The 26,810-nt window shown below is 38.6% G+C and overlaps 1 protein-coding gene across 2 annotated transcripts in view; it reads left to right on the top strand.

Annotated features, from left to right (window-relative positions):
- The window catches only part of snx29 (sorting nexin 29), a 423,313-nt gene extending 396,908 nt beyond the window's left edge, over positions 1-26,405 (top strand). Inside the window, exon 21 of one of the 2 annotated variants that reach the window (XM_052021671.1) lies at positions 18,313-26,405. In XM_052021671.1, the coding sequence (XP_051877631.1) occupies positions 18,313-18,439 (127 nt within the window). In that variant the 3' untranslated portion in view covers positions 18,440-26,405. The remainder of the gene's footprint in view (positions 1-18,312) is intronic. The other variant, XM_052021672.1, reaches the window with a different exon arrangement.
- Positions 26,406-26,810: the final 405 nt, after the last annotated feature.

Here is a 26,810-nt window from a genome sequence, read left to right as displayed (position 1 = left end):
CGACTCTGTAGTTCACTCCTCCCTCCCCACGCATCCCGGTCCCACCCTGGGGACTTTCCACTGGCCCCGCCATTGGTGCAACACCTGCCCCTACACCACCTCCATCACCTCCATCCAGGAACCCGAACAGTCCTTTCATGTGAGATTTACCTGCACTTCCTTTAATATCATCTACTGCATTCTGTGCTCCAAGTGTGGCCTCCTCTACCTTGGTGAGACCAAACACAGACTAGGTGACCGTTTCGCAGAACACCTGCGCTCTGTCCGTAACTGTGATCTGCATCTCCCCATTGCCAGTCACTTCAACTCCCCTCCCACACTATCACTGATATGTCAGTCCTCGGCCTCCTCCACTACCAGGAGAAGTCCAAGCACAAACTGAAGGAACAGCACCTCATTTTCCGTCTTAGAACATGAACATTGAATTCTCCCACTTTAAGCAAAATCCCCACAACCCAACCCCCACCCCCCCCCAACTATACCTCTTCTATTCTTCCCTTTCCTAGCCTATCACTTTTTTTATCCCCCTTTTTTCCTCCTTATCTTTGACCCACCCCCCCAGCCGATCTGCTCTCTTCTCCTCCCCTGCACCTGCCTATCACTATCTTTTACCTGCATCTACCTATCACCACCTTATCCCCACTGCGCCTCCCCTCTTTTGTCCACCTATCACTGCTCTGCTTTTCCCTCCTATATATTGGGCTTCCCCTTCTCCTATCTTCAGTCCTGAAGAAGGGTCCTGACCCGAAACGTTGACCGCCTGCTTTTCTCCACGGATGCTGCCTGGCCTGCTGAGTTCCTCAGGCATCATTGTGTTTTTCACCTAGATTCCAGCATCTGCGGTCCTTGTTTCCCTTGCTAACCCTGCTCTCTTCTTTGTTGCTTTCCTGTTTCCATGCTCTTTTCCCCAACTCTACCACTTAACATTCATGCAAGTGTTTCACCTGCAGTTAGATTAAATTTGTATCAGAGTGCTGCACATTGTGTTTGCCGACTTTAAAACTTCTAAGCCTATGTAGTTTAAGTCCTTTTGAAGCAACTATTTTGCATTTCTCTTTCTCTAATGGCTAATTGAGATGAAGAACAGCATATCTAATTCTATATTCAAGTGATTCAAGACGCATAATTCCACCAGAACTGGTAGAGTATATCACTGTGAGGTTTCCTGCATTTTGTAAATCGGGGAATGAGTTTGCAGGGGAAATTGGAATTCATATTAAATAGAAAAGTGATGGTGAGTATACTTAACATTTATACTTGTATAAATTTTGAACAGAGTCACAGCAAGATTGAGCCTTGCTACTGAGGAAGGAGTACGAGCTAATTCTCTTGCCTAATTGGACTTGTAGCAGCTAATTACTCAGCATTGCACACAGTATACATGATGTTTTGAGATGTAAAAAGCAAAAGACTGCAGGTGATCCAAACTGAAAAGACTGGAAATAGTCAGCAGGTCAGGCAGCATTTATAGAGAGACAACCATAGTTAATATTTCAGGTTGATGACATTTCATATTAGTGTTTTAAAGCAATTGGTAATGTTTGTAAGCTTCAGCATTAGGGTCTTCAATTCAGCCTGTATCATAGGTTGATAATAGGTCATAAAAGACTCCATGTGTCTTAGATTTCTTCTGGAACCTGACCTTGAACAGCTAAAGGCTCATTCTTGGGGATCACCAATTAAGGTAAAACTCTGATAATTGTCTACCTGATTGTTTAAAGATCTCAATGGTTCGGCATCTGGCTCATCAGGTGCTGATTCTCAAACACTCCTTTTAACGCACCAATGTGTACTTCACCTGCTCCCTTTAACACACTGAGGCCTCTGTTCGTGTACTCCCCTTAACACTCTGGGGCCCTGGTTCATGTGCTCCCTTCAACATGGTGGGGCCCTGGTCCTATGTGCCCTTGAATACACTGGGACCTTGGTTCCTGTGCTCCCTTTAACACACTGGGGCCCTGGTCTTGCGCTCCCTTTAACACACTGAAGCCTTGGGTTCTGTGCTCCCTTTAACACACTGAAGCCTTGGGTTCTGTGCTCCCTTTATCACACTGGAACTCTGGTTCCTGTGCTCCGTTTTACACGCTGGAGCCCTGGTTCCTATGCACCCTTTAATACACTGGGGCTCAGGTTTCCACACTCCCTTTAACACCCTGCGGCCCTGGTTCCTACACTCCCTTTAACACGCTGGGGCCCTGGTTCCCACGCTCGCTTTTAACACGCTGCGGCCATGGTTCCCTGGTTCCCACACTCCCTTTAACACCCTGGGGCCCTGGTTTCCTGGTTTCCACACTCCCTTTAACACGCTGGGGCCCTGGTTCCCACACTCCCTTTAACACTCTGGAGCCCTGATTCCCATGCTCCCTGTAATATACTGGAGCCTGATTCCAATGCTCCCTACAATACACTGGGGTGCAGTTCCCCTTCTCTCTTTAATACACGAGGGCTCCGTTTACCATGCTCCCTCGAAACTCACTGAATTCCCTTTACACTGACCATCATCACCCCAATGCTTTTAGGATTTTTAGTATAGATACAGGAATCTACCCTCCAAATCTGTTATTTCAGCCACTATTTTTGTACTTAAAATAATGGTACCTTAACATCAGAGGATAGAAATCAACCATGATTATAAATTCTACACAGTGTCACAGTAAACTGCAGGCAAGAATGCTTGAAATTATAGGTAGAGCTCCTTAAAACAGAACTACACAGGAAAGGTGCACAGCAGGCTTTGATTCTGTTTAAGCTGCTAAATATAGATTTTTTTTATCATTATCGGATATTAACCTTTCAATTCCTGAAAAAGCTTTGTATTTCCAGCTTGTGAAAGTATGGACAGCATGTGCCTGCATAGAATTCTAATTCTAATTGTTTTCTTAAATGATCTTAGCTCACTGTATGTAATTAATTTAAAACATTCATGGGGCAGATGCTTCTCTGCCTTGGGATTGTTGGCTTTCTGCCCTTGACCCAAACTGTTCCTTCTATCATGGTCCCAGGCATGGTTTTCCACTGGGAGCCAGGCTCCAGTGCTTTGGCATGGTGCAGTGCAACATAGGAACTGTCTTGGGGTAAGCAGCGAGCTCACTCACAGAACAGCTCCAACGACCAGTAAAGCCCCATATCCAGACACACAGCTGTTAAAGCTGTCAATGTTATTGAATAATAACTTTCAGATTCACAAACACTCAAAATCACGCAGCATTTGTTTAAAAAAACAAAAATATTGTTTCAAAAAGTTACAAATTAAAAGCATAAGAATAAACGAATGAGGGGCAGGAATAGCCATTTGGCTCCTTGAAGCTGCTCTGCCAATGAATAAGATTATGGCTGATCTGATTGTTACCTCAGCTCTCACTGCAACATTTCAACCCCTTGCTTATCAAAAGGCTATCCGCCACTGCCTCAGAAATATTCAAGAATTCTGCTCCCATTGAAAAAGAGAGTTTCAAATACTTGCGACCCTCTGAGAGAAAAAAGTTCATCTCATCTTCATCTGTAAATGGGTGACCCCTTATTTTTAAATGGTAAATTGGTTTATTATTGTCACATGTACCGAGGTACAGTGAAAAACTTTGTTCTGCATGCCATCCATACAGATCATTCCATCACATCAGTATATCGAGGTAGTACAAGAGAATACAGTAACAGAATGCAGAATAAGGTGTTACAGTTACAGAGAAAGTGTAGGCAGACAATATGGTGCAAGGCCATAACGAGGTAGATTGTGAGGCCCCTTGTCGTACTAGGGGATTGTTCAACAGTCTTATTACAGCGGGATAGAAGCTGTCCTTGAGCCTAGTGGTAGGTGCTTTTAGGCTTTGTATCTTCTGCCCGATGGGGTGACCCTTAGTTTGAGATTCTCCAACAAGAGGAAACATTTTCTCCACATCCACTCCATGAAGACCCCTGAAGATTTTGGATGTTTCAATCAGGTCCGTCTCTCATTCTTTTAAACTCTGGCTGAGCTTGTCCAATCCTCAGAAACAGCCCATCCATTCCAGACATTAATATTATAAACTTTTTGGCAACTGCTTCCAGCATCTTCACATCTTCCCTTAAATGAGGATACCAGTACTATACACGGTATTCCAGATGTGGTCTCACCAATAGAATATATAGTTGAGGCTTAGCCTCCCTACTTTTGTACTCTATTCCCCTAACAATAAAAAATAACACCCTGTTAACTTTCCTAATTACTTGTTGTACCTGCATGCTGGTTTTTTGTCATTCCAGCACTAGATCACCCAGATCCTTCTGCATCTCGGAGTTCTTGCAATCTGTCATCATTTAGGTAATGTGCCTCCTTTCTATTTTTCCTGCCAAAATGAACAATTTCAAATTTTCCCACATCACACTTCATTTGCCAAAGCTTCATCTTCTCATGTAACCATCTATATCTCCAAGTAGACTCTTTGTGTCCTTTTCAGAACTTGCTTTCTTACCTACTTTTGTGTCATCAACAAATCTAAAGTCAAAGTTGAGTTTATTGTCATATGCCCAAGTACATGTATGCACAGGTGCAATGAAACCATGTCTGTGGTCCCTTCATCCAAGTCACTTATATAAATCGTAAAAAAATTGATGCCTCAGTACCAGTTCCTGCAGCACACTGCATCTTATCATCCCGAAATAGATCCATTTATGGCCACTCAACGATTCCTGTTACAGTTGAACACCGATCATCTGTCATTCAGTTTGGAAATCCCAATGGTTTGGCATCTGGCTCACTGGGAGATAATTCCTGTGTGCTCCCACCTATACACTGGGGCCCTGGTATCTGCCCCAAAATGGAATTTAACTTAATTATTTAGAAAAATTAGCAGATTATCACTATGTTCATTACAAGCTGCAAGATTTTAGAATTTTTAGTTCTATTACACAATCTGAAAGGGTTGAGATTTCTTGTATGTGTTATGTTGTGTAAGAAGATAAGAAATAGGAGCATGGGCAGGACATGCACCTCTTCGAATCTGCTCTACCATTTATCACGATCATGGCTGATCTAGCTCAACACCAATTTTGCAGCTCCATTCCATGCCGCTGATTCCCGTAATGCCAAGTAATCTATTCATCTCTGTTTCAAATGAACATAACAACTGAGCTTCCATTGCTGTCTTAGGTTCATCTCCCTCTGAGTGAAGAAACTTCTCCTCATCTCAGTCCTAAATGACCAACCCCTTATTCTCAAATTGGGTTTCCTGGTCCTGGACTCCTCAGTCATGGGAAACATTTTCCCTACACCTAGCTTGTGAAACCCTTTAAAAAAAAGTAGTAAGTTTGGATGAGATCTCTGCTCATTCTCCTGAACTCTTAAAGTATACAGTCCCAGTCTGGGCATATGGCAAACCCACCATCTCCAGAACTAGTTGAGTGAATCTTTACCACACACCTGCTGTGCCAAGTACATCCTTTCTTACGTAAGGAAATGAAAACTGTACACAATATTCAAGGCTCTAATAATTGCAGTAAGCTTTCCTTTCTCTTGTACCCTATTGCTTTACATAACTGTACTCATTTCTGTATTAACAGAAATATAATTTTAGCATTCTAATTTACCAAGTAAGCCTCAGACCCTGAGTATGTTTAAATATATTCCACATTTTTAAAATGTACGTATTTTTTGTATTTGAGTAAGTACATATTAATATTTCATTCATTGTGAAGTATGATTAGAAAATATACACACCTATGAACTTTGTCAATTTTGTGTGTTTACAAAATTAATAAAACATTGAAAATAATCTAATAACGCAAGTTCTTATGGAGGATTGTTCTTAAGTATATCACGATGACAACTAAACAGATTCAATAATTTTTTAATTTAATTATTTATCATAGATTTATGGTATGGCTTTGCTCAGCATCAAACTATCTAAGTTATTAATATTTATACATGGAAAGTACAGTTTAGTAAGAGCCAAAATTCCATTGAATATTGTACTTGGGGAATTGAACCCAAGTAAACACAATCCCTTAGTATCTTTCATAAGCAAAATAGTGTTCTATTTTACAAAGTCCTTCTATGGTATAAAATTATTTTGTTTTTGATTGGGAATCTCTTTTGTGCTGTTAGTGAGCTCGTTACTGGCATTTGCTTTTGATCTATTTGCATAATGTCCCTGCCTGGCATTTCTTGAGTTCGTATTTTCATAAAGAAGTATTGCTTATATATTTAACTGCCTTGCAAGGCATCTTCTGAATTGAAGCTATTACCACATTAACTGTGATTCTGTAATCACAATTGTAATGTGAAATTTATTTATGCCTAATATGATTTATTTGTTTGTTATGTTTTTGAGCAGCATTTACTCATTGCACATGAAATTAAAGATTGAATGTTATTGCACAAAGATGTTTGCCACTAGAACAACAGGTTTATTCAGTGTTAATATCAAGGAAGTCTCCTCAAGCAATCCTTAACTGAGTTAACTGGTTTCAGCTAAGATGGCGGTAGGAGTGCTACTTTGTCATACTCTTTAGAATTTGGAGGGGCAAATTAGCCAAGAAGTCAACTGCAGGTTGTCCAGCTGGAGAGAAAAATATTTGGACATTGAACAAGGTCATAAACTGGTATATACAAACAGTTAGAATACATTGTCAGGGCTGGTAAACAAATAGTTGTCATTACGGTGAGCTTACCTGAGCGTGCCTGTCATGTGTGGAAGCATACCCTATCAAGAAGTCAATGATTTAAGATGGAAAGAATATTGGCAAGTGAAAGGAGTTTGTATTTGTGTCTTTCATACTCCAGGCATGGCCCACAATATTTACCATCAATAGGGTCTTTTTTCAAATTAAGTTAAATGGCCAGTTAATCTATCCCTTTTTATTATATGATGTTGGTAATGAACAAATATTGAGGAGGACATTGCTGAGAACTTCCTGGATTGGCTGCCAGAGTACTGGACCATTGATCAATAGACATGAGTTTAAATCCTGGCATAGCACCTGGGAAATTTAATTTCAGGTGATTAATTAAGGCTAGAATTAATAAAAAAAAGAGTTAGGCTCAATAACCATGAGACTACCAGAATATCCTAGAAAGCCATTTGGTTTACTAATAACATTTGGGGAAGAAAATTTGTTAACCTTACCTGGTCTGGACTGTAATTAGCTCCAGACCCACTAATGTGGTTGACTCTTAATTGGCTCCTCAGTTCAGGGGCATTTGAGGATGAACAATGAATGTCAGCTGAGCTATCAATGTCCATCTTCCATGAGTGAATAAAAAAAGATGTGAAATACATTTTCTGAAAGAGTGGTAGAAGTAGACTAAATAATAGCTTAATAAAGCAAATGAGATAAGTATGTATAAAAGAAAAAATATGCAGGGCTATTTAGTTTTGTAGGGATAGAAATGAAAACTATGGAAGTTGTGTTAAACCAAGGTTTGACTGTACTTAGACTACAGCATACACTTCTGGTCACCATATTTTAAAAAAAATGAAATAGAGGATCTGAAGAGGGTGCAGAGAAAATTTGGAAAGATGATATCAGAAATGTGAACGTATCCATTATCAGGATGGATGAACAGACTTGGGTCTCTTCTTTCGGGGGAGAAAAGGCTGAAGGGTGATATACATCTTTAAAATTAATAGGGTTTGATATAATGGATGCAGAGAGAATGTTTCCCGTTGTGGGGAAGAGCATAAGTAGATGTCATTATGAAACAGTCACCATTAAATACAATGGGGAATTCAAAACTCTTCAACCAAAGAATGGGGAGAATGTGGAACTTAACAGCAGAGGGATTGGTTGAAGTGATGAGTTTAGATATATTTGGGGTAGGCTGACATATATGAGGGAGAAGGGAATGGGCTTATAATAAGGTTTATGACAAGGTCCCGCATGGTAGACTAGTCCAGAAAGTTAAGGCACAAGGGATCCGAGGGATGTTGGCAAACTGGATCTACAATTGCTGGCTGATAGGAGGCAGAGGGCAGTGATGGATGGGTGTTTTTATGACTGGAAATCTGTAACATGTGATGTACTGGAGGGATTGGTACTGGGACTTTTATTGTTTGTGATATATATAGATGACTTGGATAAGAATGTAGGTGGTATGATTAGTAAATTTGCAGATGACATGAAAATTGGTGGAGTTGTAGATAGCTAGGAAGATTGTCCAAGGATACAACAGGACATCAGCTGGAAAGTTGGGTTGAGTGGTGGTAGATGTAACTTAATCTAAACAAGTATGAGGCAATGCACTCTGAAGGTGAAATTCTGGTAGGACAAATAGAGTAAATGGCAGGGACCTTAGGAGTATTGATGTACAGAGGGACCTTGGGGTACAAATTCATAGCTCCCCAAATGAGGATAATGAAAAAGGCATTTGGTATGTTTGCCTTCATAGGCTGAGGCATTGAATATAAGAGTTAGTATGTCATGTTGCAGTTGTACAAAACATAGAGCATTGTGTACAGTTCTGGTTGCCACACTATAGGAAGGAGGTGGTAGCGTTAGAAAGAGTGCAGAAGAGATTCACCGGAATGTTGCCTGGAATGGAGGGCTGTAGTTATAAGGAGAAATTGGATGGGCTGGGTTTACTCTCACTGGAACATAAGAGGCTGAGGGGTGACGTGACAGAGGTTTACAAAATTATGAGGGGCATAGATAGGATAGGTAGTCAGAATCTTTTTCCCATGGCAGGGGAGTGTAGAACCAGTGGGCACAGGTTTGAGGTGAAAGTGGAGAGATTTAAAAGAGATCTGAGGAGTAAGTTTTTCCACATAGAGGGTGATGAATATTTGGAAAGAGCTGCTGAAGAAGGTGGTGGAGGCAGATACCATTCCAACATTTAAAACACATTTGGACAGGTACATGGATAGGAAATGAGTAGAGGGGTGTGGGCCTAATGTGGGCAAATGGGATTAGCATAGATAGGCATCACATCAGAGATGGCTACTGTCTGTGCTGGCACACTGAAGGAGACGGTGAATTTCATCATTGATGCCTGCCTTTGCTGATAGGTGGCTCCAGAGATATGGGAAGGGTCTTGGCAGAGTGTGAAGATATATGTGGGGGTGGGTTGGGAGAGGATCTTCATTTTGCAGGTGTTAAATGTAAGGCCTGTCCGTTCATAAACTTCAGTGAGCGTGTTGGAGATTGGCCCATTGAGCACACGCAGACATGAATGTTTCCTGCATGTTGCAGCACAACAATTGAGGTGACTTTGGTTCTGGATTGGAGGCAATGTAGGTTGAGCAATTTCCTATTAATCCTGTAGATTATCTCGCTCTAGTGGGAAGCTTGTCAGAGCTGAGGTGCAGCATTATAGCAAGAAAAATTGATAAAATTTTCAGGACAATGGCATAGCTTTACTTAATACTCATCTGCACTGAAATTGGATCTGTTATGGACCAAATGATTGGGTATCATGGCTTGCCTGCCATCATAAAGCAAATGTAAGATGGAGACAAATTTTGCTGGGCAGCCAAACTTCAGGAGAGTGTTCCACGTCCTTCCCAACTCGTGGAATCAAAGATTTTAGTGAGGCTGTAAAGACTTGTAAATGCTGTTCCTACATTTCTCTTGGAGATTTTACACAATGAAGACCATGCTTATTATATTTCTAGATGGACGGAATTCATCTCTTTGGAAACATTACCAAAACAATAGATGGTGGGTGGTTTAAACAGGAGGCCGTAGCAATTTGCTGATAGCCATAACACGCACAGATTTTTCAAAGCTGTCAGGGTCGCCCATGGCCCATATGCTCAAGGGCCCACACCACCAAGACCTAAGAATGGAAGTGAACTTATCAAGGATGCAGAATCAGTCAGCATCTGCTGGAAGGAACACTTTGAAGATCTTCTAAACTTTGTTTTTTGACTTGAGAGCTCTTGACATCATTCCATGTCAAACCATCTGGTATCGCCTTGTCAGTCAGGAATGGTTGCAAGAAGCTGCAAGGCCATATGCCATCTGGTAAACAACAAGACCTTGGGAGAAGATGGTACCCCTACCATAATTCTAAAACTTGGTAGTGGGGAACTTCAGTCACAAATCTATGACTTCATTGCTCATATCTGGGAAGAGATAGATCTGCCAGAGGACTTCAAAGATGCAGTGACTTTCATCATCTTCAAGAATGGGGGCAAATCTGACTGAGGTAACTACAGAGGTCTCTCTGCTGTCTGGCACTGGGAAAATCATCACCAGGGTCCTCCTCAATGTTGCCTGTGGAGTGGCCAAAGAGCTTTTCCCTTTTCTCTCCACACGTACTGCCTGACCTGCTAAATATTTCCAGTATTTTCTATTTTAGTCTCATGTTTTGAGTCAGTTAGAGAACTGCAACTATTGATTTGTTGTAACAAAGGATATTTTCTAATTTCTTTTTAACCAGCTTTCCCCTTTGTGGAGTTGTGATGGTGCTTAGAGTTAATGCTGCATTTGGAGCAAGTAGCATCAGCAGTTCAAGGCCTTGAGCCAAAATTATAGGAGATGGTGGCTTGTTAAGGCCCTGTCCCACCGATAGGGTGACCTGTGCAAGCCACTTTGTCAAGCCTCATCATTGATCAAGGATCGTCCCTGTTCCCTCTCCCTATCTACAGTCTTAAACAGTAAACCCTACATAGTATCCACATATGGCTAGAATGGCTTTGACATAACTGAATTGCTGAGTACTTACTCCAGTACTTACTCCAGTTAAATGACATTTGGTACAAGTGTGGCCCATTCTCCCACTGCATCTGGATTAGCCTACAATTTATTTTGTTTATATTCCCAATTACTGCACGCAAATTCATGCCACTTTCATTGTAAGAATTGTTCCTTCAAACTTCTTATTCAAATAATTGATAGCACAGTGAAGAGCAGGATTTGTAGAATGGTTTGGTGTGGTAACCTGTTGATGATGTTGAGCTCCTTCCTTTAATTATGGACTGTCCTTGCAAGAATGCAATGGATTTGCTAACCAGCATGAAATCTCCACCAATTCCAGTGAGTAAATCCTGCCACGTTTTATCAAGGCTTTTACAGCAATTATGATATATGTACATATTATATCAACTGTCATAGTACTTCAGAAAATTCAAGTTAGTGAGACAGGACTTCTCTTTCCAAGAATCCTGCTGGGATACTGTAATAATTGTGTTTTTACCAAGTGTCCACTACACAATTCCAATTTATCGGAGTACGGGGAAGAATTTAAACTTGACGACTTTCAAAAGTGGATGCCTGTAAGTTCTTAACATTCTGAAGTGAATGTGTATATGCTCACCCATAACCCAATATTTTCTTTTAAGATGATTATAGGGGGTGGAGAGAAAGGGGGTAATTGGGGATTGTTGAGGGTAGTGCCTTTTTGCCCCACATTGCGTACAATCCTGCCTGACTGAAGTTATTATCTACAATGCTCCTTTGTTTTCTGAAGTTGAGTATTTTTCCAAAGGTACTCACAGAACTTCCATCAGGCAAATTCTGACTTCCATCAATTGATTGTTTAAATCTCATAATTAGATGAATACAAATAATTTAACATTGAAACATTATCTGCCTTTTTCATATTTTGAATTTGTATTTTAAAAAAATACCCAGCAAAGGTCTTAGCGTACCATTAAATTTTAAGATGAAATTTTAGCAAATTTCTATTCCTGAGTGTTATGAAAAAAGAATAGAGAATGACTGGAATAATATGCCATTTTTAAAAATCCTTGCAACCTTTGGTCTGTCTTAAAGGAAAACATTGCACTCAATTTCTACAATGATGTGTCATGTTTATAAGGTACTATTTGATGCCTTATAATTCCTATATTTTATGGTATTTTTTGTTGGAGAACTTGTTTCTTGATCCCTGAAACCATTTACACTTATGTTCCATGCTGTTACGAAATATGTACTCATTCTTGGCAAGGGTACATGTTATTGGAAATATTAATGAGAAGCTGTAAATATTATTTTATATTCTCTTCTGTACTCCTTTTTTTTACTATTCAAAACATATATGAGTCTTTACTGCAAACTTTTTGTGCTGCTTTCAAACTTTGAGGGCTCTTTTCCTTAATCTCTGCTCTCTTTAATTACTGGTCCATCAGCTACAGTATATATATTTTAACAGTTAGCCTGCTGGTTTCAATGCAAAGACCAAGTTCATTATTGAATGCTTTGATTCTTCTCTTTACTTTGTAGAGTACAAACCTTTCTCAGTAGCTGTAGGAACAATAGAATTGCTAACATTGCAGAACAGAAAATAAAGAGAACAAGGAAAAATCTATTTCTCTATTACTTTCTTTGGAATAAGTTTGAAAATAGCCAATTCTTCTCTTTCAAAAAGAAGTTTAATTGGTGGATGTGCTCTGACCCTCAACACCCTCAACAAAAATCTGTTAATGACTTATCTTTCTGAAAGCAAAATCATTGCCAACACAAGGATAGCAGTGGTTCAAGAGCTTTTGCTTTCACTTCCACCTTTTCAGTGCAACCAGCAATGGATCCTTACTGGCATCAATGCCTATCCCAAGAACACGGAGAAAATTATAGCTGTGAGATGGACAAAAATGAGAGATCCTCATCAATTAACGAAACCTGATTTCCTTCATTGAGTTATGCTGGTGATCGCAGAAACCGTGTGGCATAACAGCATTCCTTTCTTCACCACCATTGTTTCAGTGACACTTTTGTATTTTCCTTCCAGTCTATTTTTGAATCCTGTGTGTTATCAAAATCTGCCCACATATGTCAGTAATAAAAAAAAGATAGGATGTTTGTGAATCTGAACTCTGAAAGGAAATCAAATTTTGAACACGCTTGACATTGCAAGCTTTATTAATGTTCTGTCCTCAGATTTTATATTCTTGAGGAGCAAGGTGAATATTTGTGTGTGTGTGTGTGTGTGTGTACTAGCACTGCCATGACACTGAGGAAGAAAAATGATTGATTAAATAATACTGTAGAAATTCAGGATTTGACAATCACAGTGGATGAAGTTTTGAAATCAACCACAGATTGATCATCTTATTGAGTATTTCTACCATCCGCAAGGTTGACCCCATTCTTTAGCCTCCTACACTAATATCTTTCAGCTCAGAATAAAGCAATAACAAAAGCTCTCACTTGCAGCCTGTAGTTGGTGTCAAGAACTGTGGATTTTGCCCGTCTCCCCCATTAGCTTGGCAATTTCTCACGTTCACATTTTACCCACTTTTTATACCTTTACATTTTTATTAACTAAGATGTTTTGCATCTTCTCTCTTTCCAGGTCATTTTTAATCCAGTTCCTCATTTTAACAAAAGGACTATATCCAAAACAAGCAGCATCTTTTTCATTCCCTGTGCTTGACCAACCAACTGTGTGTTTTGATTATAGTTTTAAATCTGGACAGCAAATGTCCAAAGCAGAAGGTTGCACCAGGCCATTTGCTCACCATTACATTCAGGCAATGGTACTTGGAAAGAATGTGAAAGCGTTAAAATTTGGGAGAACTTAACTAATGAAGTTATTTTTCTCTAGTGTATTGTATTTCACGATGTTAGAAAATCTCTTTCCTTCTTTGAGATTTCACTTAAAACCTAACTCTTTGACTAATATCTCATTAGGTGGTTTGCTATCAAAATTTGTTTTTGATAGGCACCCTTCCGAAGTGTCTTAAGATATTTATAAACTTAAGCTACTGTTAGCTGGGATGAGCTGAAGCAGAAAAAGAAATCTTTGAGACTGCTGAAACAATAAAAATATCAGTGCACTTTTACTTGTCCAATATTCCTACAGGTTGATGAAAACTGGCCTGGGACTGAGTTCTTAATTTTCTTCATTTGCTTTCAGTTCAAAGGGTAGAAGAGTATGAATACCTGTAAGCCTGACAATTTGATAGAGCACCATATGAACTCTGCTTGAAAATGAAAGCGTAAAGCCACATGGGAAAAATATATGGACAGCATTTTTGATTGTTAAAGAAATTGTGATTACAATTTTGCATTAGTGGCAGTATGAAATATATAATTTCAATTAGCTGCTCTGAGTTTTTAAAAACTACCTACGTAATCTAATTACAATAGAGTTGGCCATTTCATATACATTTATAAAAACAGCAATCTGCTGTAAGTAACAGAAACAAACAACGTGAGATTGTGGAACTGTGGATCTACTTAAATCCACTGACAGGCACAGAATTAAATTCATATTCCATATGAGGGAAGGTACTACCTCGAAGTCATTTGTTTATTTTACATATAGCAATACATATAGATTTGTATGACTTTAAATTAATTTTGCCTTTGTTAAACTTACTAAGAAACCATATTTAAGAGCATTGTTGCAAACTATTGTTGGGAGGAATAGACTGGAATTAAAATGTACTCATTAGGTTTTCTAGTTCATTGTTTTCTGTTGATGCCAAGTGAACTTAATCAAGATAGATTGCCAATTTATTAGCATTGCAAATTCAAGAACCAGTCATGATACATAATCCTCTACTTCAAAGGCACAATGAATTTACATAGAACGTGTTACTGTGATGGATAAAAAATGGAATTTATCATAATGATAAAGTGCAAACTTGAAGCATCCTTCAAGGCTCAATGGATAGGTGCATTAAATAGTCTGAGATATATTTATTTAATTTGCATGCATATTTGTCTATGATACTGAGCTATACAAACAAGAAGGGTCCAAAGCCCTTTCCCTGTGGTGAACAATTGGGTTTTATGGCCCTAATTATCATTGTCTACTGATCATGTCTCTTTGCATGTTTCATTGATACAGACTTATTGCTTAACAGCAAAATGTAAAAAACTTTTTACGTGGAAAAATGTTGACCAAACGATTTATATTCAACATTATGTTTCCTAAGTAATGTACCTATTTTGAGTTCCATATCATAACATTTTAAAATTCAATTAGTCTATTATTTATTGCACTGAGTACCACAGTGGTTACATTATCATGATTAACTGCTATTATTAAGTATAAATTTATGATAAAGGGAAGTCAGTAGCGCAGTTCCTATCCAACATTCACAGTTTCCTTCTGCTTTTTCTACCATTCCCCTTTCCCTATTTTAATCAATGCATCACTTAGGTTGTAAGGTCTGGAATGTAATATTCTAACCCCTGACCCCTATCCTCTCTGCTTTCTACCCCTCTCCTATAAAGGCCCTCCTTAAAATCTACCTCTTTGTCACCTGTCATTTTGTGTGGTTTGATGTCAAATGTAAGGCAACCTGGGAGATAATGGGACAACATTAGTATAAATTATTGTTACTTAAATATTCGACAAGTATACCTGACAGACACATTTAAACAAACTGGCCAGTAGAATTCCTATCATCCAGAATATAAATGTTTTTGAAATTGAGGTAGTACAGTTTCTCTGACAACTAACCTGGTTGGTTACATCTCAGTGAGAAAAACTATAGCCCCATCTGTATAAAGATACAAGATCAAATGTACATACACCTACTTGAAACTGACTTGATCTTTAGAGGATAATTGCCATTCTCTCGTAATGTCCAGTTCATTAATAAAAGTATGCTTACTTCATACCAGAAGTTCAGTATTTATCCATACAAACATCCGTTGCTAAAATGCTGGAATTGGTATTACTGTTAAATAAATCTTAGAAAGAATTAAAGGCACAGCAGATACATGGACCTCCCCTTCATTTCCCCCACAACCCCACCTCACATTGGGCATGGAAGGGTTGAGTAGAACTTCTAAAGATGCAATGTGCAATTTACGTTTGGGAAATCTGAGTCTCCATTTTGAAGAGGGAGGATGCTTGTGAGATGTAAGAGTCAACTGTGTTTGGTTGATTCTCGTCTCTGAATCAAAGAATTGTAGGTTGAAGTCCCACTCTAGTGAGTGAAGCATAAAATATAGGCTGACATTCTGGAGCAGTTTTGAGAGATTGCTACATTGTCAGAAATCATTTATTTTTTGGATGATACATCAAACCAAGGACTCATCTGCTCTGTTAAATTAATATAAAATATCCCATGGATCTATTTTCAAAGAGGTGTCCTCCCAGATGTCCAGGTCTTCAATCAAAATCACTGAAAAATTATCTCTTCATTGTCAAGTAGAAGATTGTGGGAGCTTATGGTGTTTAAATTGCAACATTGACAACACTTTAAAAGTACTTCATTAGCTATAATTGGAAGAATGCAGAAATCCTGGGGGTTTGCAGAGCTGGAGAAGGTTACCTAAATTTGGAAACAAGCATAAGGTTTCAGAATGAAGGTATTGTAGGATTTGCCACTTAAGTAGCTCAGTGAGAACAGGGGGTGGGTGAATGGGACATTTTGAGTTAGGATATGCCAGCCAAACTTTGGAAGATAGACAACTGGCCAGGGGATCATTTCGAGGCAATAAAGAATGGTTAGAAAATTTGGCAATAAAATAGAGGGATGAGCAGCTTGCTCCCAAAAATTACAGACTGTTTCGGGTGTCCTTGGGGGCCAGGAGGAGAAGGAAAACCTTTAGGGCTACAGTCCCTTTTCACTCCCTATCCCACCCACACCCCCTCAAGTCTCATTCAATCTCCTGTTGAATTGTATTATTTTTATTATTAGCATTGCAAGTTCAAGGACCAGACATGATACTAAATCCTCTATTTCAAGGGCACAATGAATTTACATTTACTGGCCTTATTTTTAGCTCATTCTGACCCTACTGCTATGTCAGGTACTAGGGGGTATAACTTTAAGGTTAGAGGGGGATAGTTTAAAGGAGATTTCCAAGGCAAGTTTTTTTACATGGAGAGTGGTAGGTGCCTGGAATGTATTGGTTTATTATTGTCACTTGTACCGAGGTACAGTGAAAAGCTTGTCTTACAAACCAATCGTACAGGTCAATTCATTACACAGTGCAGTTACATTGAGTTAGTACAAAGTGCATTGATGTAGTACAGGTAAAAACTGTAACAGTACAGAGTAAAGTGTCACAGCTACAGAGAAAGTGCAGTGCAATAAGGTGCGAGGTCACAACAAGGTAGATTGTGAGGTCATAGTCTATTTAATTGTATAAAGGAACTGTTCAATAGTCTTATCACAGTGAGGTAAAAACTGTCCTTAAGTCTGGTGGTACGTGCCCTCAGGCACCTGTATCTTCTACCCGATGGAAGAGGAGAGAAGAGAGAATGTCCTGGTTGGGTGGGGTCTTTGATTATGCTGGCTGCTTCACCAAGACAACGAGAGGTAAAGATAGAGTCCAAGGAGGGGAGGCTGGTGTCCGTGATGCGCTGGGCTGTGTCCACAACTCTCTGCAGCTTCTTGCGGCCCTGGGCAGAGCAGTTGCCGTACCAAGCCGTGATACGTCCAGATAGGATGCTTTCTATGGTGCATCGGTAAAAGTTGGTGAAAGTCGAAGGGGACAAAGCAAAGTTCTTTAGCCTCCTGAGGAAGTAGAGGCGCTGGTGAGCTTTCTTGGCCGTGGCTTCTACGTGATTTGACCAGGACAGGCTGTTGGTGATGTTCACTCCCAGGAACTTGAAGCTCTCAACCCTCTCGACCTCAGCACCGTTGATGTAGACAGGTGCATGTACACTGCCTCCTTTCCTGAAGTCAATGACCAGCTCTTTTGTTTTGTTGAGATTGAGGGCAAGGTTGTTGTCATGACACTATTCCACTAAGCTCTCTATCTCCTCCTGTACTCTGCCTCATTGCTGTTTGAGGTACGGCCTACAACGGTGGTATCATCTGCAAACTTGCAGATGGAGTTAGTACAGAATCTGGCCACACAGTCAAGAGTGTATAGGGAGTAGAGTAGAGGGCTGAGGACGCAGCCTTGTGGGGCACCAGTGTTGCTACGAGGGGAAGTGGTGGAAGCAGATACGATAGCAATGTTTAAGAGGCATTTAGACAGACATATGAACAGGCAGGGAGTGGGGGGATATGGACTAAGTGCAAACAGATAGGATTAGTTTGGATTGGCATCATGGTCAGCACAGACATAATGGGCTGAAGGACCTGTTCCTGTGCTGTGCTATGTTCTGTATACTGCTAGTTGAAGTTCTCAAGGTTTAGAAATGTCATTTCTCATCATCTGGGAGTCCTGCTACATCTGATCCAAAATAATGCCAGTCCCTTAAGCTAGTTTCACACCATTTCTCACAAATTTAATTCTACTGATATACATTGCCATAAACCACTTATATTTCAGACTCCATGTCAGAGCAACATATCAAGTGGATGCACACTTGTTGTACATGTAGTATATTGTAGTTTGCAGACATGACTCCAGGAACTCTGATTTTTAATTAGTAACTCATTGAACAATGTTGGTAGTATCTTCAAAATGTTAGTGATCTGAATTCAAAGTTGATAACAATTCCTTTAAAAAAAGAATTTTCTTTTTTTATCTCCACAGTGATTTACAGCCAACTGGAGAACCTGCAAATAAGACAAAGGCAAAGGTCACTTCGAAGTTTTCTAGATTGAGCAGGACTCACCACAGAGAGACACGGAATCCGGAGCCACAGAGTGGTGACTTATGACCTGTTAGCTGTCTAAAGATCCCAGCATACTGTATGGTTGCCCTTTATTTGAACCATCAGAGAACCTTTCCATACACAGTTGATTTAAGCGGAGGAACATAATGCTTCAGTGTTATTTCTTGGGAAATGATCTGGAAAAAATGGCACATTCTCATGCACCTTTCGTTGTTGGTAACTTTGAATTTAATATTTGCTTTTAAGAACCATCAATATAAAGTAAGATCCCTTTCACTTGCATAGTTTGAAATATTTACAATCTGCATTGATTATTTATTTTGGTGGTACAATAAGAAGATCTCTCTCTTGCTTTTTTGCCACGAATTCCAAATGTGTTTTCTCATCCTCCAAATCTACATCAACTTCCTGGTGTTCACTTGTACACCTGTTACCACACTCCTTATCTATATATATATATCTTGGAGAAAGAAAGATTTCTGCACCAATTTACAAAAATTCTGTTATCTCTTTTCACATCACTGGATGTCAGAGACTCCATCAATGAACATCAAACAGAGAGAGCTTCAAGTCAAATACAATTTCTTAATGAGAGATGCTGGGTGCTGTTCTTCTCTCTTCCCCACCTAGATAGCGTGAAGAGAAGCTTTGTTAATGATAGGGTATTCAGTACGAACTAGAAACCCATTTATTTAAAAACAGCATTTTATGTAAAATACAGTTTCCAAAAGTCTGAAATCCAATATAATCCTGATTTTCTTTTTTTGTTTTGCAGTATGATTTCCAAATTTGATTCCTTAATCCAGTTTATATTTGCCATTGCAAATATATGAAGTCATAGGCTGTGAAACAAATGCACCTTGAGATAGGAAACTGTTTTAAGCATCAGAAAGAGCCTTTATCAATTGACACAGATGCTACTTAGAGCCTGGTAAAGAGCACATCAGTGAAACTGTTTCTACACACAAATAATAAATAACCCAGGCACAATTTAATAACCTTCACACCTTAATCCTTTTTGTAAGATTTTTAGTAAGGTAATGTTGACTTTACTCTTTTACAATGCAGAATGGAGATGATAAACCAATGTTTTAGTATCAGAATACAGCATATCGATGTCAGATCACAAATATAGCTCTCATGTAAGTAGCTGTTATTCTGAGCTATTACTGGCACTCAGTGCTCACGTCACAGTTACAAGTGCATGAAGGCATGGGTTGGGCACCACAACTTGATACACTTTAATAAATGCCAAAACAATATGTAGATTTTTTTCTAATATGAGTTCACTAGCATGCATTCAGAAATATTAGCCTTAAAATTAATATAGAAAGCAAATAAATTTATTCATCAAACAGCTGTAAATTTTAAAGCTGACAATATCACTTTTAAAATTATACTTAAATAATAATAACTGTCTTCTGAAATCAATATTGTTTATTTTTTATTATTTTCTCTATCTTGAAGCTTACACTTTTTTTTAAACCGTTTAATTGAATTTCATTGGAAGTCTCCCTTTTACTAGTATCACCAAGGTATATCTTGTACCCTGCCTAAATGTACCTTGGAGATGACTATGTCTCAGAAAGTTTACATTGTAAATATGAATAGTATGATTTACTATACAAGGGTAAATGCTTTTCCTCTTGAATTCCTTTTCAACTTTTATACTAAATGTGTTTATGCTTCAGAGCTTTTTTAAGCAATCCATCAACAAGACGCAGCCACAGTTCATCTTGAAGAACATGTCTTCTGGAATTACAAACTAAGAATTGCCTAGATTGAAATATCGTAAGGTCACAATGATCTTTCACTCCTGCATTTCTTCTCTTACTTCAGCTCGCAAATTCCTCAAGTTTCCTAATCCACAATGATTGAAAGTTCCATCATTAATATGGCAGTAAGCCTTCTGTTCTGCTCTGTGCTATCTGCACCACTCTCACTCACAGCCCACTGCAGCAGTGCCATTCCACTAATCCATCTGACTCGCATTTGAACTGCTTACTTTTATCTATTTTCGTTAAAATCTGGCTACCTTTTTACAATGTATTTTGCATTCATCATCCAAAAGTCCCTTGAATTTGCTCATTCAATTGTATGCATTCTTGGTGAAAGAAAGCTTAGGATCAGTGAGAGAGATGTAGAAAAAGCTAACAGTGAGCATGCTAATGTTTTTCAGAAAATCTTTTGGTGATTAAATGTTTGGGAAGTTGTTGAAACTATTGACTCCCATGTTAGCATTTGTACGTGAGGCAGGTTAGCTATGATATTAAACAGACTAATCTCTGTCCTGTCAATGTGCCGAATGCAGCACTCAATTGATGTTAAGCACTGCTGTTGAAGTTTTACATGTCATTAGAAATGCATTGAGGAAAAAAAATCATTACAACTGTTTTTAATTTGGCCATTTACAAATGAAACAAATGCTAAGTGTGCTTAGCATTCATGTGCTTCATTCAGGGGGGAAAGAAGTGCGGCTTTCCTAACAATAATGTGTATAATTGAGCAATCTCCATTGAGGGTTAACCAACAGTTGTGTCAGGAATCCATGAGATATCCTGTGAGGAGATTTTTTTTCCCGAGGGAACACGAAAACAAATTTCAATAAATATGCATGATTATGATTAAGTGCAAGCTGCTGATTTTTTTTTGTTGGGACTTATGTATTTTATCCTTATGAAGTGCCATCTTTACAATACTGTCACTGTTGGAGGATCTTCAGTGAGTTAGTATTTTGAAGTTATATGTAAAATCGAATTCTGCAAATGCCTCAAAGGGCAAGAAAATCTGACTGGACCTGTTCAAGTATTGTCTTCAATCCTGTCTTTAAAAAATATATACAGTAATAAATATAAGTCATTTTGAGTTGGATGCATCGTAATAACTTTCCTACTCAGTTGCAGTAGTCAACTTATTGTCAAGCAGGACCCTAGACATGGACTTTGACATTGATGAGGATGAAGATCATCATACGAATTAATCTTGTGATGTAGAATCACTGGAAAACATTGCACCAACTGGGGACACCAATAGGCTTTAATATTAGAAAGTATCTGTAAGCTAAGTCACTGAAGATTGAAGGTCAGGTCAGTTCAAAGTTCTGGATTCTATTAAATATGTTGCAATATTTTTGAGACCAAGTTGAAATGAGCACTTTGAGCATAAATTATTCCCTAATTAGCTTTTATTTCTGAGCTTCATTTATACTGGAATGTTTATTTGTTCTATATGGCTTTATAATAAGGTGGGGAAACTGACTTAACTGATATAAGATCAGATCCCCATGAGCTATAAATTGCTTACTGGAATGGATGTTTGCAAAGTAAGTGGTAACATACGTTATGTTATTGAAGGGACAAACTAGTGACTGCACCAGGCTCGACATTTTGTGACTGTAAATTCATGAGTTACCTTGCTGTTGTTTTTGTCAGTGTTTGGTATCTATTGACGATTTTGCCTTACTAAAATGATAAGTCACTTAGTTATTGGTGTTACGTGCTACTTATAAAGCCAGCTCCATTAATTGTATAACGTATGAGGAATGGTGCCAGGAGTGGATTTCATCCAGTGTGGTGTAAAGGTCACCTCAATATGATATCAGTCAGGTACCCACAGAGAATATTATTTATATAATGATGACTTTAATAATGTATTGTAACTTCTTGATCATCAAATTTGGTTTAAAGTAGAACTCTGAAGAGGTAGACTAATAATGAACAAGTCTAATGATATAGTCTGAAGTAGTTATTGCTAATGCTTATTGAAGTATTGGTAAATCACAAGGGGAGGCAAAAAGATTAATGGGTGTACTTTGAATAAAGGTTTTCTTAACAAAAGCACCACTAACATTAAAGCAAATTTATTTATCCATGCACAGCTTCCAATTACTAATGATAATGATTTATAACCACTGTCACAATGGGTGTTTGGTTCAAGATAAATCAAATGTTCATCTCTAATTGCACATTCTAAACACTGGCAGCATTACCTTGCATTTGGGAAACCAACTGTGATGCCACTTGAGAAGGGGAGCATTTGTCATCACATACAAAACTGCATTTTAGTTATATTTTTATTTCACTTTTAAACTAGCTGCCTGCAGTTTTAAAATAAAACTGAGCAGGTGACTGACAAGCCTGCTGAAAGGAAATAGTTATTGGATCGTGAACTGGGCAGCTGAACATTTGTAGCTATTTATAACACTTTGTTGTCACTAAATTTTTAGAATAAATGTCAGCAAAGGTACTTAACACTGGAAGAAGCCATCTAATGTTTAATAAGGAAAATGAAATTGCAATAAATTAAGAGAACATTTGTTGTGATTTTTATGTAGCTAAGTGCACAAATATTCATTGGTGCAGCATTTTGAAATGCCAAGAGCTTAGTTATGAGAAAGTAACTTTTAACGTTAAATATAGAAGGTCTTTTTCATTATTACAATCTGCCAGGGGTAGCCTTTGACCCTTTGACAGCATTTCCCTTGCTGGAGTCTTCATCAGCAGCTTGGCCCATCCCAAAAGAATGCTGTCACTGCTTTGGAAAGCTGGTCGACAGGGTTGGAGGGGTAAAGAGAGAGTGGAGAAGGGAGTAGGAGGAAGGGGGACCACAAAGGTTAGGAAGTCCACTTATATAGAGACAATAAATGTAGTAGAATGGTGAGTGTTGGGGGCTGGATGTGGAGCGTTGTGATGGTCTCTCTCTGCTGGGAGGAGGCAAGTACTCAGATTTTCTTCAAGCAGTACTAGTGCAAGTCTGACTAAATAAAGATTTTAAACATATTCTAGAGGCTTCTTTTACCTGCTTTTATCCAGGTACTGGTTGAAACACGTATAAATCCTGGATCCCGATTTGCGTTGATAAGTGAGACTCTTTCCGCATTCTGGTGAGAGCCCAGGCCACCAGTTAAAACCAGAAGTGCCAAATCACAAATTTGTAGGAACAGAGCTGGCAGTGGAGCCAGGCCATTTTATCTGCTCCTTTCCTGCTGGGTAGAAAGAGTTGAAATTCTCCCTCTTAGAATTAATTAGCAAAATCCCATCCTCATAATTGAAGTTTATGGTAATACTTTCCCTTCAACATAATTATTTTTAAAGAAAACATGGAGATTTGTCTGTATGTAGTTGAGCCACACTCTGACACTTGTTCCCTTTATTAACAATACATTGTTAATCTGATCCAGTTTATTTCCCTTTAAAGTGTCTTACCTAATTGACTGCAGTATTTAATAACAGGTAGGAAGAGCTATGTTTTCTCCTTTCACATATTAGTGACTGATTGACTGTAAATTCAACTAAATACAAAAGATTGCAGTGTCACAGGATGTAATATTTTACAATTGTTCTTGTCCAAGGGTGAAAATGAACAGATACCTGCTGTGCTCATAGTTGTGCAGATTTATTCTGACTCTGATGTCATGGTGTTAAAATTAAATTGTTACTTAGGCTTAATGTAATAATGGAATTTAATTTTATTTATTAATTATAAAACAAACATGCTTCAGAAGAATCTCAAGGGGGCAAGTAGTGTGAAAATTATTACTTCTAATTCAATTATTGTGCCTGAACTTTCATTAGTTTTTATTTTCTATATTAACCCCTTCAGAGAGCAGTGTAACTGCAGGGGAACCTGGGAAGAAGGGGGAATTGGTCTTTGCTGGTATTGTGAATAGAACATAGAACACAGAAAACCTACAGGACAATTCAGGCCCTTCGGCCCACAAAGCTGTGCCGAACACGTCCCTACCTTAGAGACCTATAGCCCTCTATTTTTCTCAGCTCCATGTACCTATCCAAAAGTCTCTTAAAGGACCCTATCGTATCCACCTCCACCACCGTTGCTGGCTTATGAATGAATTAGTTTTCTCTTGGTTTCTCCTCATGAAGTAAAATAATGTCTTTTACGCCTCCTATATTTCAAATATAAGAGTGTAGCTGTTGTGCAAATTTTTAGAAGAACAGAACAGCACAGGAACAGACCCTTCAGCCCACCATGTAGTGCCGAACACGATGCCAAATTAAACTATATCTCTTCTGCCCATACATGATCCATATCCCTCTATATCCTGCATATTCATGTGTCTAACAGCCTCTTAAATGACATTCCACCACTACCCCTGGCAGTCCATTCCATGCACTTACCACTCTGTGTAAAACAAAAAATAACTTGCCCTGCACACCTCCTTTATCCTCTAGTACTTGACGTTTCTACCCTGGGAGAAAGATTCTGACTGTCTGAATAATTTTATTCTGTCAGGTATCCCCTTGGCCTCCGATGCTCCAGAGAAAACAATCCAAGTTTGCCCAACTTCTCCTTCTAGCTCTTACCCTCTAATCAGGCAGCATCTTGGTAAACCTCTTCTGCACCCTTTCCAAAGCCTCCACATCCTTCCTGTAATGGGGCAACCAGAATTGCACACAATACTCCAAGTGCGGCCTAACCAAAGTCATATATAGCTGCAACATGACTTCCTTGCTTTTCTGCTTAATGCCCCAACCAATGAAGGTAAGGCAATGTAACATCTTAAAAATTCACAGCAGGCCAGCCATTTACTGTAACAAGGAAGAAATGTTAACAAGTCAAGTAATAGAGTTATATACCACAGAAATGTGCTCCTTGACCCACCACATCCATGCCAACCTTTTTATCCATTAACACTGATCCTGTTTGCCCAAATTAAGTCTGTATCCTTCTGAACCTTGCCTATTTAATTGTCTGTCTACATGTCTCTTAAGTCTACCATTTAGTTTGTGTTACCTATTTGATTTCTCAAAATGCATCACCTTGCACTTGCTCGAATTAAATTTCATCTGTCAACGCTCCTCCCAACTTTCCATCTGATCTGTATCCTGCTGTAGCCTTAAACAACCTTTTTTGCTATCCACATCACCAACTTTTTGTGTTATCTACAAACATACTAATGATATCTCCTATATTCACATTCAAGTCATTTATATATAAATATATACAAATAGCAAGGGTCCCAGCACCAATCCCTGCAGTACACCATTAATCACAGACTTCCAATCAGAAAAGCATCCTTCCACTACTACCCTCTGCCTCCTATCACCAAGCCAGTTTTGGATCCAATTAGGCAGCATGCCTTGGATCCATGTGCCTTAAACTTCTGGACCAGCCTACCATGCGGCACCTTGGACCTTACTAAAGTCCATATGGACAACATCTATCACCCTGCCTTCATCGATCTCAGTGTGTATCTTTTTATTGCAGAAGTATGCTCCAATGCTCTTTACAACTGCAAACAGCAGTGCATCTCCAGCATTTGAAAGATCTTTTCCACAATTTTTTCTGTTTCAAAATGCCTCCAATGAATTCCCCCTCTCTAGGGTCTGTAGTTAAACCAATAAGGGGAATTTTTATATTAAGCAAGAAATGACTGTTGCACATTTTGATTTTTTCATAAGGAAAGTGAAAGATCACTGGAAGAGTTCTTCTATCATTGTCTCAGTTGTTAATCTTTTTCCAAAATGATAAGAGAATCCTTTGCAGTTATCTATAGTTGGATAGTATGTACACTAAACAGACTGTTTATTATCTGGAATTACATTGCACTGCGTTGTTTTGTTTTCCTTAAGTCTGAGTTCAATACAAGTTCCAGTTTGGACCAAATCAATTTTAACTTTCACTGCAACTAATTCAGGAATTCAATGACATCTTTAATCTCCAGATTTGAGGAGCTTAATAATTGAAAGTGAATGTGCTTAGTGAAATTAACCTGGGCTTGAAATGCAATTTAAATGCTTTCCAATACAGATATCTAATAATTGCATGCAATCACTACATGTATTTTAAGGAACTGTGCTCAACATGTCATACTGAACAAAGCAGAATTATTGTCATCTATATTACTGTTATCTTCAGTTATGTGGAGATCTATTTTGTACTTCTGTGTTATATGTCATTGCATAATGCATACTGTGCTGTTGTAATTTTTCTAATTATGTTGGTTTTAACAAATCATCTTTCACTTATGATTTAATCTAAAATAAACAGTTTTCACCTCAAGTTTCAGTTTGTGTGAAGCATGTATTTTCTTTTGTTCATATTTGAGGATAGTTTCCATTTCACAACTGTAATGGATCCAAATTCCACTGGTTTGGATAAATAACCTTCACTGGGATGATTCTGACGTATTCCACATTCTGCTGGGAAGGTGATTCCCTTTTCTATTATACACACTTCCACTAATAGGATGGCATTAACAACACACGAGCATATCTGGGCTCATTGTAAGGAGCTTGTGAAATGGTTGTGTGTGACATATGTTCTACTTAAATATTGTAGGTCACATACTGATAAGTCATTGTTTTACAACAGGACCCACTCGGATCAGCTGAGGTAACAGCTCCGCTTCCATTTAACGCTGCTAGTGCTCAGTATTTCCATTTTTCTGACACAC

Source organism: Pristis pectinata, chromosome 8 (genome assembly GCF_009764475.1).
Source record: "Pristis pectinata isolate sPriPec2 chromosome 8, sPriPec2.1.pri, whole genome shotgun sequence".
Lineage (NCBI taxonomy): Eukaryota > Metazoa > Chordata > Chondrichthyes > Rhinopristiformes > Pristidae > Pristis > Pristis pectinata.
This window is presented reverse-complemented; position numbering and strand designations above follow the sequence as displayed.